Source organism: Coenobita brevimanus, chromosome 101 (assembly GCF_032717465.1).
Source record: "Coenobita brevimanus isolate Jiangsu-jjx chromosome 101, ASM3271746v2, whole genome shotgun sequence".
Taxonomy (NCBI): domain Eukaryota; kingdom Metazoa; phylum Arthropoda; class Malacostraca; order Decapoda; family Coenobitidae; genus Coenobita; species Coenobita brevimanus.
In genome coordinates, this window is record NC_137054.1 from 61,604,430 (window position 1) to 61,623,588 (window position 19,159).

Sequence of the window (19,159 nt, forward strand, 5' to 3'; positions counted from 1 at the left end):
AAGAAATGACAAGACTTGATATATAGTACTTTGGTCATCCTCCCCTCCCCCCCAAAAAAAAAAAAAAAATAATAATAATAATAATAAAAAAATGAAGAAAAATAATGCCATTTGGGGGGCATCATTATAGCTGTTATATCTATTTATTAACAATATAACTGACCAGTATTAAGCATCAGATGTCATACTCACAGGCCAAGAAGAGCCTCATTGCCTGGTAGGCATTTACCCAGTGGCCCTTCTTTGTGCCCCAGTGGAGCACTGTCTTCTGGGCCAGCTAAATACAATAGGGTCAGTTGCTTGGGGCCCACACTATGGACTCTCGACCGTGCTGAATGAGTTAGTATTCATTCTTTTGAAGGAACAAATATGCAGTCTAGGCCAGGGGAACATGTTGAAAGCTGTAGGTCCATTTGATCATTTTTGGTTGGTTGGCCCTTCTTCTCGTAGAACAAATACCTGTACAGTACTTCTAGAATAAGTATTTCACCTAGGACAATTATTTCTCCCTGAATAAATATTTTCTAAGGCAGATATTTCTTCTAGAACAAACATTTCTCCTAGAACAAGTATTTCTTCTACAGCACTTATTTCTCTTAGGTGATCAAGGCTAAAGCATGCAAGCATGTTGGAACCTTTAGAAACAAAATGAAATGGAACAAATGGGGTAACTCCATTTTGTGCAGTGCTTGTAATAAGTGGGTGCATAATAGATGCATTGGAATTAAAGGTAGGCTGCAAAATGTTGGTGATTTTGAGTGTGTGCTATGTGAAGGGAGAGCATACAGAAGGAGAGAGGTTGGAAAGGCTTAATATTGCTGAAGAATCTCTTGAATGTGTTTAGGAGTTTTTATTACTTGCAGGACATGATCTGTGGTAGCGATGGGCATATGTCACTGTAAAGGGTAAGGAGTGGTTGGAAGAAGTTTAGGGAGTTGTTGCCCTGTGCTATGAGGTTCTTGTATGTGGGAGTATATTGTTGTACGGAAGTGAGACTTGGGAAGTAAAAGAGGAGGATATTCATAGTCTCGTATGTACAGAGATGAGAATGATTAAATGGATGTTTATTGCATCCATGAGTAACAGTCTAAGAGGATTAAGAATGCAAATGAAGAATTGAGGGGAAGGAGGGGTTGAATGAATTAGTGCTGTGATGAGAAAGAAGTTTGAAATGGCATGGGCATGTGGAGAGGATGAATGATGACAACTGGATGTGGAGAGTTAGAGGTTTGAATGTTAGAGGTGGAGTTGTGAGAGGTAGATAAAAAAAGACTAGGGATGAGGTCAGACAGAGGTGCCTTCAGGGTTAAGGGACTGGATAGAGAGGTTGTTAGAGATCGGGTAGCATGAAGAGCCACTCTCAGGTGACCAAGGCTGATGCATGCAAGCATGTTGGAACCTTTATAAACAATCTGTCAGTCTATCCCCAGGTGCCATAATCCCGTAAGGGGTGGCTGTTTGACTTTGAGGTACTTGTTTTACGGGGAGGGGCACTAACCCTCCGCCAACCCATGTGTTGACATGTAGGGAACACATATGAATTGGTTATATGGTTACCACCCAGCGTTGTAAATGGTTTCTTGGCTTACAGGAAACCATTAGGCTTGTCACTCAGTGTAAAGCCACTGCAAAGGAAAGGAGAGTAATGAAAAGTGACAGGAAAGATGAGAAATACAGGACAAGAGAAGGGCAGACACAGAAAAGAATGATGTAGGTAAAGGAAGAAGTTGGCATCCACTCAAATGAAAACGTAAATATTTCTCCCACAACACTTACATCCTGAACATATATTTTTTATCTAGAACGAATATTTTTGCTAGGACAATTATTGCTCATAAAGCATATATTCTTTTTGCTGAGATTAATTCTCCTTGAAGAGATATTTCTCTTAGAACTAATATTTTTCCAGAAGAAACATACAGTACTTCCTGGAATAAATATTTCTTATATAACAATATTTCTTCTACAATAAATATATGTCGTAGAATAATTATTTCTAGAACAGATTTTGCTTCCTGGGATAAATGAGTCATCCCATGGAACAAAGGTGTATCACCCAAAACACACTGTTGAGATAAACACATTTAAAGTTTTTAACTTTAATAACTCCACAATGCCTGAGTTAATTTCATTTGTACACCCCCCAAAAAATCAGTAATTTCGTAGACTTTTGAGCTATTAATGCATAACATAAAGCATATCATGCTAAATAATATTAAATCAGAGTTAAATATTCACCTATATTCATATGCTGTGAAGCCAATACCCACTCAGATTTAAAGGTTTGGGTGTGAGAATATAGGAAATAGTCAGTAATAGTGGTTGTCAGCCCAACATACCAGACACTGACAGTAAATATCATTTTTCTTCCTCCCAGACTGAAATTATTAATACATCACTACAGCTGTTATTCGATTGAATTAAGGCAATTAATTTAATAAATTTAAAGGAGGAAAAGTTAAACTTACAGGCCTCTTCTCTTCTGCCACACTCCTCCAATACTTAGATTACGAGTGCATTTCCTTGCACAAGAGAGCCCCCTCAGAGGAGGAGGAGGAGGAAGATGTATCAGAGTCCTCCATGATAGCAGTATACAGTAACACCTCACTATAACGGACTAATTGGGGCCCAAGTTATTTCAAAAAATGCGAAATTCCGATAAAAGCGATATCCGTACTTTGATACATTATCTTTTTCTGCAGTTACGTGAAATAAGCTACAAAAGGACAGATCTCTGGGCCAAGTTAAGGTGAAGGAACTTTAAAAAGAATTATGTAGAAGCCAGAATCAAACACCCAAAAGAGTGTTTACAGCAGCAAAGGGCTACAGAAAATTTTGTTCCAATACATCAGACATTAGTCTGGATCACACCAATGGTATTTAAATCGTTTTCACTACCATTGTGGTACAGTACTGTATTATACATTCACTACATTAATCCAGTAATATATATAATAATACTGTACTGTACACTGATAAACATGTCTTTTATTTACCTTATTGTGGTGAACAGAGCTGAAGTGGTCAGGCAGTCTGCACTGCTTCTGGCTTTATTGGACATTTCCTGATATGTAGGAATTTAGTCCAGTAGCTCCTCAAGTCCGATAAAAGCGAATTCCGGTCTAGTGAAGTCCGTTATATCGAGGTTTTACTGTATAAAGTAAGAGGCAGTAAATCCGAAGGAATGACAGAAAGTGTGTACTTCTCAAGAAATCTCTGCTAACTGAGGAGATGTTGGTGAAGGAGCGGGGGTGGGTGTATGCTGCTTGGCTTAGGTTAAGGTCTTTGCTGAATCCATGTCCATTACTGGCTGTGAGGTGGGAAATTGTAGGTCCATAATCAGTACCATTCTCCATCACAACCGACTGAGTGTATGTCATGCAGTATAATTGTGTGCAGGAGGGTTGAACACAGCAGTTTTGACTGTACTCCAAGAGCTTATTTGCATTTCTTTGAGAGCAAAAAAGTGAGTTGTAGGCTATGGGAACACATCAATGCTTGTAGCTCAGTTTTGCCATTTTGGTTGACATGCTTTTGTTCCATGGGACACCTCAGATATTTCTCATAGAACAATTACAGTAATACCTCACTATAACGGAAAAATTGGGTCCCATGCCATTCTGGAAGAAGTGAAATTCCGATAAAAGCATCATCTGGACTTTCCCCAGCTAATCTGGACTTTTTTCAATATATCAGACATTAGTCCGGATTGCATCAATGGTTTTTAAACTGTTTTCACTACCATTGCGTTACTGTACTGTGTTATACCTTCACTACGTTAATTATATGGTATAATATATATATAATAATACTGTACTGTACACTGATAAACGTGTCTTTTAATTACTTTATTGTGGTGAACATAGCTGAAGTGGTCAGGCAGTTTGGACTGCTTCTGGCTTTATTGGACATTTTCCTATATATAGGAATTTAGTCTGGTAGCTCCTCGAGTCCGATAAAAGCAAATTCCTGTCTATTGAAGTTCGTTATATCAAGGTTTTGCTGTATTTCTAAAACAAATATATTCTCCTAGGACAAATATTTCTCCAAAAATAAATTTTCCTCCTTCAGCATTTATTCCTAGAATGGATATTTCATCTAGAACAATGACTGCCATCATCTGCCATCAACCGTGTACAGGAGTACCCTGATATGCAGTGGCTATGTATACCTATGACAGCTGGATTTTGAAACAATTTTTCCCTATCAGTTTCTCAAGAAATTGCAGAGATGCATTCCAGCCCCTATCCAAAACTCACGCAGTCATTTGACCAGTCCTGTGTATGTAGGAATATGTTTTTCCATTATACAGTAAAAGCTTGCATTGACAGACCATGATTTTATCAGTCTCTCCTCTCTACCCCTCTCAATTTTTCCTCCACTTTCTCTCTTCCTCTTTTCTCCTTTCCCTTTTCTTTCCTTTCCTCCTCCCATTTACTCGCTGTTATTCATTTTTGAATATCCAGACATTACAAAACAATAGAAAGAGAGAGAATTAAATAAAAGGAGGAAAATAATACAGTCTGTGCATCCATCCTGCAACTACTCAGTGGGTGAGATGATGTTTACTTTGGCCAGCATAGGCAAAACTGAACCTTTTGTGAGCTGTAGAAAGAAATGTTTTGCTCTCTCTCTCTCTCTCTCTCTCGACACATTTTTCTGAAGCATCTTCTGTGCCTCCTTTTTTGCTTTTAAGGCTACCTCTTTTCTTATCTAAGCTTCTATCACCCTCAGGTGTCATCAGTGTTGGAGAAACAAAGCTTTTTTTTTTTTTTTCCCCATCAATCTCTTTCAGAAGCAGCTACATGTGCCCGTCCAAGTTTTGTTTGCATAAGTGAACTTTGTCTCTGAAACCAGTGGAAAAATAAACGGATTAATCCTGTGATCATTTTGTGAAATGTGGTACAAATCTTTCTTTTTCTCTTCACCAGCAACCTCGGTATTCCACGTTAGTGTCATTCCTGCAGCCATTTCGCAACACACTGTGGATCCTAGTCATGGTGTCTGTGCATGTGGTTGCCCTTGTACTCTACCTTCTTGACAGGTTTAGTCCCTTTGGCAGGTGAGGTATTACTGTAATCCACCAAATTTCCCCTATTGTACAATATGTAAATATGTTAATGATAAAGCTGTTCATAATTGGTCTGATTATATTATTCATTTGCCTCTTTTGTTCCTTTGATAACATATATATATATATTTTTTTAAGTACACTTTTCTTTATTTATATGAAGCGTGTATGGGTGTTGCAGGTACAAAGTAGCCAACACAGATGGAACAGAAGAGGATGCACTCAACCTCTCCTCAGCCATCTGGTTTGCTTGGGGAGTTTTGCTCAACAGTGGGATTGGTGAAGGTAAGCCTAACTTCTAAGATGATAATGGAATTACAAATACAGTACTATGAAGATAATGACTGTCCATCACCATAATCAGTATGAAAAGATCGTAGGGATCAGCGTACTCTACTTTCTGTTATATGAGTTTATGGCTAATATTTTGGTACAGTTAAATACAGGTAACTGGAGAATATAGGTACACTTACTCCTGTTCAACTCAAGGATATACTTATAATGGTGGGTGCTCACCATCCACTCACTCAATATAGTGCTGCATTGGATGTCTGCCCTTTCCTCTCTTCTATCCTTCCTCTTTTGTCTTTCTTTCCTTCATGGTTTCCTTTTTCTTCTGCCAGTGGGTGATTTACACTCCCTCTTCTTTCTTTCTTTACTTCATTCTTTCCTCTTCCCTTTGCCTATGGGTGACTCTACACTGAGTGACGAGCCAAATGGTTTTCAGTACACCAGGAAACCATTTACTATGCTGGATGGCAACCATATAATGAAATTATGGTGCCTGGTAGTTTAGTGGGTAATTAAGGTGCTCCAATCCGATTGAGCCTGTGTAGGTTTGTATCCAAAGGGTGATTGGGGTTTATTGCCCACTTAATGCTACTCAGGGATGAGTGAGGCTGGTTACTCTCATAGTAAATATCAGGACCTACTTGCTTAGCCCCAGGTTCCTACGCTCTGTATGGGGTGACATTGGATTGGATGATGGATGGATGGATTTAATGGTGGCCAATGCCAGATGATTTAATTAATTTTAGAAATGCTTTAGGGTGAAGGGGTTAAGTGATGTGAATTAGAGTACCTGGTACCCCCATAAAAATATAATCTTGATTCATTGCAAGTGCAGTTGCAGACAAATAAAGCAACAATATTAACAACTGTATTTGGCATCACAGCCCTGCTGGTATATGCATAGCACCACTGCAGTACTATCCAGTACTAATGATACTGATCATGTGTTTGACAGGCACTCCACGTAGCTTCAGTGCCAGGGTGTTAGGGATGGTGTGGGCTGGATTCGCCATGATCATCGTAGCTTCATACACTGCCAACCTGGCTGCCTTCCTTGTGCTGGACCGGCCCCAGACATCACTCACCGGTATCAACGATGCCAGAGTAAGATATATTACTCTTTTTGATGCCTTCATCTTTTCATCATAATACCTTTATCCATTTCATCTAACAGTCTTATCAAGGTTCATGACATACACAGAAAAATACAGGTACAGTGCATCATACAGTAATTATTAACTTGATTATACAGAAGATTCATCAGATATCAGTAGCCTTTATTGTCTATCCGAACTTAACAAGGACGTGCAAGTATTCTGTATTGCAGTCTAATGAACGGCTGTTTTTCTTTTATCCTACTTAAAGTACAGTGATTCATAGAGTAAGCAAGGTAATTGGGGAATGGATATATGTTAGAAAAGTACAGTACAACATGCTGTTGAGTGTTTGTAATGAATGACATGAATTGTCCTGTGAATGACATTATGGATTGTTACAGAATACTTGAGGCAATGATTATGAACCAAAGACATATGTTGGGAAAGGAAGTTAATGTACTTGTATTTGTATTTAATAATTTAAGCACAAATGGACACAAAGATATGTGATACAGCAAGACTAAAGACAATGGTGAAAGGAGCCTGATTGATTATGAGCTTGTAGAAGGGTGATTGGGAGTGTTGATGTGAGAGGTGTATCTGATTTTATGAATATGGTATGCAAGATAAAACTGAAAGGAGCATGGTGGATGAAGAGAAAACTGGTCATAGTGATAGACAAAGTGGAGAAGCTAAGAAACAGAGCAGTAGCAGTCAGTACCAGGTAAAGGTAGAAGAAAAGTCAATGAATTAAGAGGAAAAGGATATGGAAATTTAGTGGAAGCATCAAGTGAGTGTTTGGTTAGCAATGATAAAGTTGTGTGTGATGTTGCTAGGGTACAGCTAGTAAAAGGTTTACAGCTTGGCAGAGTACAGAGGCTGAAGTAGCAGTAGGGGAATAGAGAAGGTCGCTAGAATATATGCAAGCAGGTACTTCAACAAACAAGCGATGAGGCTCTGGCACACCTAATGTTTGACTTGGCTTGTATCTCTGACTGGGGTAAAAATAATCTTGTTTTAATGCATCAAAGACTCGGTTCTTTTTAATGCATCAAAGACTCAGTTCTTACATCTGTCAGCGGGACAAAATCTTCCACAGGAGTACCCACTAATGTTTAATTATATCCAGCTTAATCCTGCATCATCCTTAAACATACTTAGGATTTCATTCTCTCAGAATTTATCATGGAAAGATCATATTGCATCTCTTGTAAATTCAACTTCCAAGAGATTAGGTGTGCTAAGATGACTCTGTACCTTCTTTACTCCCGCACAGTTGTTGACTTTATACACTGATTTTATTCGCCCCTGTGTAGAGTACAGCTTTCATGTGGGGAGGCATCCCACATACAGCTCTTCTCAATAGGGTGGAGTCAAAGGCTTTTCGTCTCATCAACTCTCCTCCTCTTACTGGCTCCCTTCAACCTTTGTCTCTTCACTGCACTGTTGCATCTTTATCTCTTTTCTGTCGCTACATCAGTGGTCGCTGCTCCTCTGAACTGTCTCCACCTCTACGACGTGTGTGTAGCACCTGTCTAGCAACTAATTCTCATCCCTTTTAATGCAAGAGTTAACCGTTATTGGTTTTCGTTTTTGTTTTTGTTTTCGTTTTCAAGGCTCCAACATGCTTGCATGTGTCGGCCTTGGTCACCTAATGGCGGCTCTCCACGCTGCACGATCCATTGCAACCTCCCTGTTCAGTCCCTTAACCCTAAGGTCACACTTAATGACCTCGTCCCATGTCTTTCTCGGTCTACCCCTCATAACCCCACCCCCAATATTAACACTTCTCACCTTCCTCACCCAATTATCATCCCCCATCCTCTCCACATGTCCAAACCACCTCAATCTACCTCTCCTCATCACAACACCAATACATTCCAGTCCCATCCTACCTCTCAACTCTTCCATTGTAATCCCAGCCCCTCCAGGCCTTGGATGCAGGGACGCACTGCACATCCACCTAATCATTGTAATTTCTGTACGTCTGAGCCGGCGAATTTCTTCCTCCTTCACTGCCCAGGTCTCACTACCATACAGCATTACACTCCTAACACATGCTGCATACAAAGACCCCTTAGCACGTAGAGAGAGCCCTCTTAATGTCAGGAGAGGCAAGAGTTCCCTGAGCCGGCGAATTTCTTCCTCCTTCACTGCCCAGGTCTCACTACCATACAGCATTACACTCCTAACACATGCTGCATACAAAGACCCCTTAGCACGTAGAGAGAGCCCTCTTAATGTCAGGAGAGGCAAGAGTTCCCTGAACTTCTTCCAACCACTTCTCACCCTAGCCACAGAGGTAGCTCTAGCCCCACCTCCAGCACACAACATGTCTCCCAAATAACAAAACTCTTCCACACACTCAAGAGATTCACAAGCAAGTTCAATCCTTTCACGTCTGACAATCGCCACCTGCTCACCCCGGCACGCCATACACATAAAATCAGCATTATCTCGCAGTCTACCTCTGATACCACTACATCTCTTATGCACCCATTTATCACACACACTGCACAAGATGGAATTACTTCCTACGCCCTTGTGGCAAACTGCACATGGCCACTCTCCCTCGTCTTTGACAGTACCGCCACCAACCCTAGATATCATCACTTTTGTTTTATCTGCATTTACCCTTAAACCCTTTTGCCCCATACCATCTCTCCACTTCCTAAACCTTTCCTCCGCCTCCCTTTCGTTCTCTGCAATCAACACCAAATCATCAGCATATAACAACTCCCATGGGAGTCCGTTTCTAAAGTCACGTGAAAGGGCTTCAAGTACCATGATAAACAACATGGGACTCAAGACTGACCCCTGATGCACACCAACATTCACGGAAAACTCATCACTAATCTCCATTCACTCTCACGTGGGTGTGAGCACCCACATACATGGCCATAACCACCCTAACCAGTCACTCCTCCAAGCCAAGCTTTCTCATTGCCCACTTCACCACCTCCCTAGGGACTCTGTCAAAGGCCTTTTCCAAATCAACAAAAGCAAAATAAAGATCCCTTCTCCTACCAATATATTTTTCCTGAAGCTGTCGAACAATGAATATGGCACCAGTGGTCCCCCTACCTGGCATAAACCCAAACTGCATCTCATCAATATTCACTCTTTCTCTAATCATACCTTCTAAAACTCTCTCCATTACCTTCATTATCTGATCTAAAAGCTTTATACCTTTATAATTTCCTCTTTCCAGGGCATCACCCTTCCCTTTATACACATTTACAATTACACTCTTCAGCCAGTCATCGGGGACAACACACTCATAAATAATCCTGTTTATCAGGTCAGTGACTAAACTCACCCCTATATCGCCTGAGGCCTTCAGCATTTCGGCAGTCAACCCAGACACACCTGCTGCCTTCCCCACCCTCATCCTGCCTATTGCCTCACTCACAGTAGCAGTATCAATCAAAGGCCAAGGGCCAGACACTGGATCTGCTGGCTCCAAACCTTCCCTGTCCCAGTCAAACTCCTCATTCAACAACCGGTTATAATGCTCTCTCCATGCATCTTTAATATCCTCACTGTTCACCACTACCCCTTCCTTCATCATTCTTCACACACTGCTCACCTATGATATCCCGATTATCCCTCTTCACCTGACCTGCCACCCTAAATATATTTTTCCTTTCCCCATGATTTAGGTTATCAAGTAATTGTCTCTGTGACTTAGACTTTGCCCTGTATACCTCTCAGCCCTACGCTTGGCAGCCAAATATTCCTCTTTGCTACCACCCTTCTTCCATTGCCGGAAAAGCCTTCTTTTCTCCTTAACTGCAGCTTCTACACCCTCATCCCACCACCAAGTTACTTTATGTCTTGGTGGTCCTCTTGTCCAGCCGCATGTTACATCAGTAACTCTCAAGAAATTGTTCTTGAGAGCTCTGTACTGTTCATTAACGACTCTGTCTACAGCTCCCTGTTCAGCCACCACTCTCCTCAACTCGCTATAGAAGGCATCCCTTACTACTTGGTTTTTCAGCTTCCATATTTTCCTCCTAGGTACATAAGTCCTCTTTTTCATCACTTGTTCTTTAAGCACCAAATCACAAAGCAATAGTTTGTGCTGCTGCACACACTCCTCACTTCCTATAACTTTAACATCCCTCAGTAACCTCCTATCGGCCCTCCTAACCAGAAAATAATCTATCTGACTGCTATTTCCCCCAGACTCATACGTAATTAACCTACAGTCTCTTTTCCTAAAATATGTGTTGCACACAATCATGTCCGTTGCCTCCCCAAACTCGAGTATCCTTTCCCCTTCTGCATTCCTTAGACCATACGCACATCCCCCATGCACTCCTTCATAACCTTGTGCTGCATCACCTACATGACCATTTAAGTCCCCTCCCAAAATCACTATCTCATCATCCCGCATACCACCCACTACACGTATTAAATCATCCCAAAATCTATCTTTTTCTGATTCATCCAGTCCTGCCTGTGGAGCATATGCCGATATAATCACAGCTATCTTTCTTCCCAACAGAATTTTCACTACCAATATCCTATCGCTTACTCTCAAAACATTCATAACATATTCCACCCATTTCTCCGCAACCATCACACCAACACCTCCATATCCGTCTGTCCCCCCCTGCCAAAACAACTTATAGCAGCAGTCCTTCCCAACAATCTTTCTGGCTGATCCACCCCTGTACTGGACTTCCTGCAAACACGCCACATCCACCCACCTCCTACTGAATGCCTCAACGACTTCCCCCGCTCTTCCCCTCAAACTTCCCACATTCCATGAACTCACCCTCATCCCCATGGGTGATTTACTGTCCTCAGGCTTGCTTTGAAACTTATTTTGTTTTGTCATCTTCAGTATTAATAAAGGGGGACAGACACAGCACAGGTCCCACTCACTGCACAGTCCCAGGTCCAGGCAATGGATCTGGGACCCCTAGCCCACCAGCTTACCAGTGGCTGTGGTAGTGGCCTCGGGGCACCCTGCCAGGACAGCTGCAGGGACACCCTCCAAGCGCGTCTTGGCACTGCAACTATCCTGCCATTATACACCCACTGATAGGGCAGCCTCCTGGGGCGCTACCCTAGGTTCGGGCCCCTCTCTATTGGGCGGAAGCGGCAGTCCTTTATTTATGCAACAGGTCTTTTGTTGAACTATCTCCCTTTGTCTGTATTTCCTACTTCCTATGATCTGCAGTCTTTCAGATGCATTGTGTCCAGGCTTCTCAAAATTATTGGATATTGAATTTGGCCCTCTGTTGTATTGTTTTTGTTTTTTTTCTTGGAAGGACCGGTGTGGGCTCCTGGCCTTTGGTTTCTTCTTCCTTGCATTTAATATATATATATATATATAATATAGGTTTCTTTTTCAAGAATACTCCCCCAGTATCCCTGCTTGTCGTAAAAGGCGACTAAAAGGGTTGGCGGAGAGTTAGAGCCCCTCCCCGGAAAACAACTAACTAAAAAAACAAACAATAAGCCTCAGACAAGGACTGACCAAACGATGACGACCAAGGACCGGACAAAGGACTTGGTAATGGGTACTTGGAATGTAAGAGGAGCGAATGATGAGGTGAAAGAGAGAGAGATTGTCCAGGTGCTTGAGGGTGCGAAAGTGGATGTATGGGGAATAACTGAAACAAAATGGAGAGGAGAAAGTGTGAGAGAATGGGAGTATGGATGGGGTATATGTGCAGGAGTAGGTGAGAATGAGAGGGCGAAGGAAGGAGTATATATAGTTGTGAGTAAAAGATGGAAGAAGATCATAAGACAGTATGGATCAGTTGGGTCAAGGATTGTGTGGGTAAAGTTGAAAGTTGGAATACAAATGTGGGCGATTGTGTGTGTGTATGCGCCAACGCAAGATCGTGCTAGAAGAGTGAGAGAAGAGTTCTGGACAAATGTAGAAGAGTGCATGGAAACGTTTGGAAGGAATGAGAGAGTGTTTTTGATTGGTGATATGAATGGTAAAGTTGGGAATGTGAAGGTGGATGGAATAGTTGGTGAGTGGGTAGTGCCTGCTGAGATAGATGAGAATGGGAGTGCATTAGTGGACATTTGTGCTGGGAGGGGGTTGGTGGTAGCCAATACCCTCTTCAGGCATAAAATGATCCACAGGTATACATGGCGAGTGATGAGAAGGGTGGGTGGTGAACTGAATGAAAGGAAGGCAATGATTGATTATGTGTGTGTGGATGAAAGGATGCGAAGATGTGTCATGGATGCAAGAGTTTATAGAGGTTGGGGGAGTGGACTTTCTGACCACTACTTGGTGGTGGCCAGAATCAAGGTCCAATTAGAATGGAGAAATAGAAGAAGGGAAAGACGAGAGGAAGGAGTAGTTGCAAGGAGAGTGGAAAGGTTACAAGAGGATGAGAAAAAGGCAGAGTATAAGAGAGAAATGGAGGAACGATTGGGCAAATATGAATTGGAGCAGATGGGAGACGTAGAAGGTGTGTGTAGCATATTTACAGAAGAAATATGTGCAGCATGTGATGTGGTGTGTGGAAGGAAGAGAAGATGGAGGGGAGTGCAAGGAACAGCGTGGTGGACTGAAGAGGTGAAACAGGCTGTGGCACAAAAGAAGAAAGCATACAATGAATGGATGAGAAATAGGGGCGTGGAAGAAGTTGAGAGGCGGAAGAGAGAGTTATATGTAGAAAGAAAGAGAGAGGTGAAAAGATTAGTAAGAGAGAGTAAGAAGAGAGTGGATGAGGAATTTGGAAGGAATTTGAGTGTAAAGTGGAGGAACTGTAAGAAAGTGTTCTGGAGAGAGGTGAAAAGAGTAAGACAGGGTGGAAGTGAAGTTAGCAGGGGAGTGAAAGATAAAAATGGTAGATTACTAGTGGAGAAGGGAGAAAAAGTGAGCAGATGGAGAGAACACTTTAAGGAATTGTTGAACGTAGAGGATGGAAGTAATGCGAGTATAAGTGGCTGGGGAATGGCTGGGAGAAGGAGGGAGGTGAGAAGACAGGAAGAAATCAGTAGGATAGAAGTTGTGGAAGCAATGAAGAAAGTTAAATCTGGGAAAGCCCCAGGAATTGATGGAGTGTGTGGTGAAATGCTGAAGCATGGGGGAGAGATAGTAGTAGAATGGATGTGGAAGATGTGCAGATTAGCCTGGGAGGAAGGTAGAGTCCTGGAGGATTGGAAGTCAGGTATAATTATTCCCTTGTACAAAGGAAAAGGGGAAAAAGAAGTGTGTGGTAATCATAGGGGCATTTGTCTTCTTAGTATAATAGGAAAAGTGTATGGTAGGATACTTATTGACAGAGTTAGAGAAAGAACAGAGAAATTAGTTGGAGAAGAGCAGGGAGGCTTTAGGAAGGGAAGAGGTTATATAGATCAGATATTCATTCTTAGATCTTTAGTGGAAAAATTTCTAGAGAAGGGAAAGAAGTTGTATGCGGCTTTCATGGATTTGGAGAAAGCATATGACAGGGTGGATAGACAAGGATTGTGGAAAGTGTTAAGAATATATGGAGTAGATGGGAAGTTGTTGAATGCTGTGAAGAGTATGTACGATGGTGCGAAGGCTGCAGTGCGTGTGGATGGTGAACTAAGTGAATTTTTCTCTTTGAAAGTTGGTTTGAAACAGGGATGTGTCATGTCTCCATGGTTGTTCAATCTGTACATGGATGGGGTAATAAAAGAGGTACAAGGTAGGGTAGTGGATGTTGGAGTGGCCCTGGTGAGAGAGGATAGTGTTTGGAAACTCCCTGTACTGTTGTTTGCAAATGATACTGTGTTGTTGAGTGAAGACGAAGGGGAGCTGCAAGGCTTGGTGGATGAGTTTGGGAGAGTGTGTAAGAAACGGAATCTGAAGGTGAATGTAGGGAAGAGTAAAGTGATGGTCTTTGAGAGAGGTGAAGTCAGTGAATGTACAGCGAGGTTGGATGGTGAGAAATTGGAAAATGTGAGTACGTTTAAGTACTTGGGTAGTGTGATGAGTAAGGATGGAGGTTTGGAGGGTGAAGTGCTTGAAAGGGTACAGCAGGGAAGAAAGGTTGCTGGTTCTTTGAAAGCAGTGATAAGAAACAGGGAAGTGAGCATGGATGTGAAAAAGTTACTACATGACAGTATTGTGATACCAACTCTAACGTACGGAAGTGAAGCTTGGACGTTGTTGGAAGGACACAAGTCAAGAGTGAGAGCAGTGGAAATGAGTTATTTATGAGGAGCCTGTGGAGTCACATGGAGAGATAGGCTGACGAATGAAGATATAAAGGAACGTTGTGGTGTTGATGTGGATGTGATAGGGAGCGTTATGAGGAACACACTGAGGTGGTTTGGCCATGTGGAGAGGATGGAGGGTGAAAGACTGACGAAGAGAGTGTATGTGAGTGAGGTGGAGGGGGGAAGAGGGAGGGGGAGGCCGAGGATGAGATGGAGGGATGGGGTGGAGAGGTATATGAGAGAGGGGGTGTGAGTTGGGAGCAGGGCAGTGAAATGGCGGGGCCAGGGCTACTTGGAGGCGATTTGTTTGTGGCCACCCCAAACGGGATTGAGGCGTCTGGCAATAGATTGATAGATAGATAGAATATATATATATATAATATATATATATATATATATATATATATATATATATATATATATATGTATATGTATATATATATATATATATATATATATATATATATATATATATATATATATATATATATATATATATATATATATATATATATATATATATATATATATATATTTATTTATTTATTTTGGTGTGAGACTTTGGTTTGACATGAAAACAAAAAGTCAAGAATTAGCTCCAGCCTCACCTTCAGTGTCTAACATGTTTCCCAAATAACAAAGTGCCTCCACACTCTCAGGAGACTCTCCAACAAGATCAGTCCTTTTGTGCACTACAGTCTCTTTGTGCTGTCCTCAACACACCACACACACAAAATCAGCATTATTTCACAGTCTACATCAAGTACCACTACGGCTCTAATGCACCCACTTATCACAAACTCTGCACAAGATGGAGTTACTTTCTACAACTTTGTGGCAAACTGCACATGGCCACACTCCCTTTGCTTTGACAGTACCACTACCAGCCCCAAATATCATCACTTCTGTTTTATCCACATTTATTCTCAAACTTCACGTGCCCCATTCCATCTCTCCGCTTCCTAAAATCTTTCCTCCACCTCGCTTTTATTTTTTGCAATCAACACCAAGTCATCAGCATACAACATCATCCATGGGAGTCCACTTCTGAAGTCATAAGAGAGCTACAAATACCATGACAAAGAATGAGGGGTTCAAGACTGACGCCTGACGCACAGCAGCTTTCACGGAAAACTCATCGCTCAAATTTCCATTCACTTTCACCTGGGTGGGAGCACTCACTTATGAGGTCTGTTCAGAAAGTATCCGACCTTTGGCTGTGAAAGAGTAGATAGCTAACCTGTTGAGCTAGGACACTAATCCCCCTCCAAGAAGGACTCTTCTGATTTGACACACGTAGCCCAGCATTCTTTATACTGCCTGAAACATTTTTCAAAGTCAGATTTTGGTATCTCCTGCAGGTACTTCATTGCATTCGTCATAATCTCTTTTCTTGTCTCAAATTGGGAACCCTTCATTGGAGTTTTGAGCTTGGGAAATAGCCAAAAGTTGCACTGAGCCATGCTTTGTGAGGAGGGAGCCTGCTAGGCGTGTGGGATGTTGTGCTTCGCCAAAAATTTATGAATCAGTTGAAAAGAATGGGCCGGGGCATTGTCATGGTGCAGCTTCCAACTGGCCACTTTCCAAAGGTCTGGTCTGTTCCATTGAACTACGTCACAAAGACAACGGATAATGTTGAGGGAGTAATGTTAGTTGACAGCTAGACCGTCTAGTGCATATTTGTGATGCACACCACCATTGTAGTCGAAAAAAACTGTCGGCATGTGGGCGCGTTTCACCATGCTGCGGGCCTGTCGTGCTTTTTTGGCCTAGGTGACCCTGTATGCTTCTACCGGAATGATTGTGCTGTGGTTTCTGGGTTGTACCCATACACACACGTCTGATCTCCAGCGATAACAGCCTTCAGAAAGTCTGGATCATGATTTGCATACTTTGACATGTCTTGAGCAATATTTATTCGAGAGAAGAGATCATGACGAATGCAATGAAGGACCTGCAGGAAATACCAAAAACTGACTTTAAAAATGTTTCAGGCAGTGGAAAGAATGCTGGACTGCTTGTGTCAAGTCAGAAGCTTTGAGGGGGAATTGTGTCCTAGTTCAACAGGTTAGCTATTAATTTTTTTAACCGTAAGGTCAGATACTTTCTGAACAGACCTCATACATAGCCATATCCACTCTAACCAGCCATTCCTCGAAGTCAAAGTTTCATTGCCCACTTTACCACCTCCTGAGGGGCTTTGTCAAAATCCTTCTCAAAAAAAAAAAAAAGAAAAAAAAAAAAGGTCTGGTCTGTTCCATTGAACTACGTCACAAAGCTCTCTTTTCTTTCCTATATACACCCTCTCGTCCAACACGTGTTTGTCCGGCACGATTCGCGTCCAGCATGGAGAGCAAAAAATTAGTACGATTTAATATGATTTAAATACTATAAAATGGGTGCGTAAGCATAACACTGACGAAGCTTCGAGAAGTGGGCTAAATCCGCAGAGTTCGCCTCTAACACAATCACCCCTGGTCCAACACGGTCATACTGGACGTTCCCGTGACGCTGACTCAAAACTTCCGATCAAGTAGCCTTCCCCGCCTGTTATCGTGACGTGATCGTGATGTCACTCATTGAAAAACACCTCTGCTCCCATGTGATGTTTTGTTTAAATTTCTTCCGCCACAGCGCCACTCAGTCGCATAATTCACATTGGACGGTGCTTTTTTCATGCTTCATTTTCTGCCCTTGCTACTGCATTTTACCCTGCTCACAATGCCTAGGAATCCTTCTGAGAACCCCAAGAAGCGATGGCACCTCCCTCAGGCCACCAAGCTAGAATTCATCGAGAGGCAGAAGAAAGGGGAGAGGAATTTCAAAGGATTTATGAGGGAGGTTGAGGAGGAGCAGCAGCCATTATCCGCTAGTGATGCCAGCAGCCATCCTCCAGGGACCCAGTAGGACTACCTACAGCCTCAAATATCACCTTCCATTCCCAGCAAGCCCACCAACACTATCCTAAAAGGTTAGTTATCATTCATAGTACAGTACCATTTATTATAATTACAGTAGTACCAATATATGTATAGGTATATGGTAGGTATTTAGGGTGACTTTATGTAGGGTTGCTGACATAATTCATTTTTCCTCATGAGCTGTGATGTTTGTCCAACACGGGACCCGTGCATGACAATATTACTGTGTTGGACACGAGGGTACTGTATTTTTCTTGAGTCTGTCGGAAATGAATATTTCATCAATCGTCCCTTTGCCTGGCAAACCCAAACTGCATCTCATCAGTATTCACTCTTTCCCTTATCATGCCTTCAAGGACTCTTTCTCCATTACCTTCATTATCTCGTCCAAAAGTTTTATACCTCTATAATTTCCTCTTTCCAGGGCATCACCCTTCCTCATATACACATTTACAATCTCACTTGTCAACCAGTCACCTGGGACAGCACACTCATATATAATCGATTTTATCCAATCAGTAACTAAATCCACTGCTATATCTCCTGAGGCCGTCGGCATTGCAGCAGTCAACCCAGACACACCCACCACTCCATCCCAAGCTTCATCCTACCTATTGCCATAATCACAGTAGCAGCATTAATAAAAAGCCAGGTGCCAAACATTGGACCCACTGACTCCAAACCTTTCCTGTTCCAGTCAAACTACTCATTCAGCAGTCATTTATAATGCTCTTTCCATATGTCCCTAATAACCTCACAGTCCATCGCTAACTTTCCTTCATCATTCTTGATACACTGCTCACTTGTGATATCCCTGGTTTCCCCCATCTTCTGATTTGCCACCTTAAATACCATATTCTTCCTTTCCACATTATTTAGGTTATCCAGTAAAAATCTGAGATGCAGATTTTACCCTACATACCTCCTTTCTAGCTCTATCCTGGCAGCCAAATATTCCACTCCTTTTCCATTTCCAGAAAAGTCTTTATTTCTCCTAAACTGCCACTTCAACACCCTCATCCTGCCACCATGTTACCTTATATCATGGAGGGCTCCTTATTTATCCACACACTGAATCAATAACTCTCAAGAGACTGTTTTTGAGAGCTCCATACTGTTCATGAACAATTCTGTCAGCAGTTCTCTGTTCAGTTACAACTCTACATGTCTCTTTATAGAAGGCATCCCTAACTGCATGGTTTTTCAACTTCCATATTATCTTCCTGGGTGCATAGATGGTCCTCTTCTTCACCAGCTGCACTTAAGCATCATATCACATATCAGTAATTTGTGTTGTTGCACACAGTCTTCACTCCTAACAACTTAACATCCTTCACCAACCTCCTATCAGCCCTCCTGACCAAGCAATAGGCAGTCTAGCTATTACAGTAGAAGTCCTGTTATTCGGCATCTATGGGACCGGGATGATGCCGAGAAATTAGATTTGCCGAATAATCAAAAAACCTACCCACTCAGAACCTTAAATATATTGGTGAACACTGTCATCACCACTTATGGTAATACAACTGTGTTTGGAGAGAGTACTAAATACTGTACAACATTGCAATGAATACAGTACTATACCTGAATCTGAAATATATACCTAAATT

At 41.9% G+C, this 19,159-nt stretch overlaps 1 protein-coding gene across 1 annotated transcript in view; it reads left to right on the forward strand.

The window, feature by feature from the left end:
- The first annotated feature begins 4,230 nt into the window (after positions 1–4,230).
- LOC145415052 (glutamate [NMDA] receptor subunit 1-like) overlaps positions 4,231–19,159 on the forward strand; it is a 117,864-nt gene continuing 102,935 nt past the window's right edge. The window contains exons 1-4 of the mRNA XM_080284467.1: positions 4,231–4,281; positions 4,932–5,062; positions 5,253–5,356; positions 6,318–6,466. Coding sequence (XP_080140593.1) covers positions 4,231–4,281; positions 4,932–5,062; positions 5,253–5,356; positions 6,318–6,466 — 435 coding nt within the window. The remainder of the gene's footprint in view (positions 4,282–4,931; positions 5,063–5,252; positions 5,357–6,317; positions 6,467–19,159) is intronic.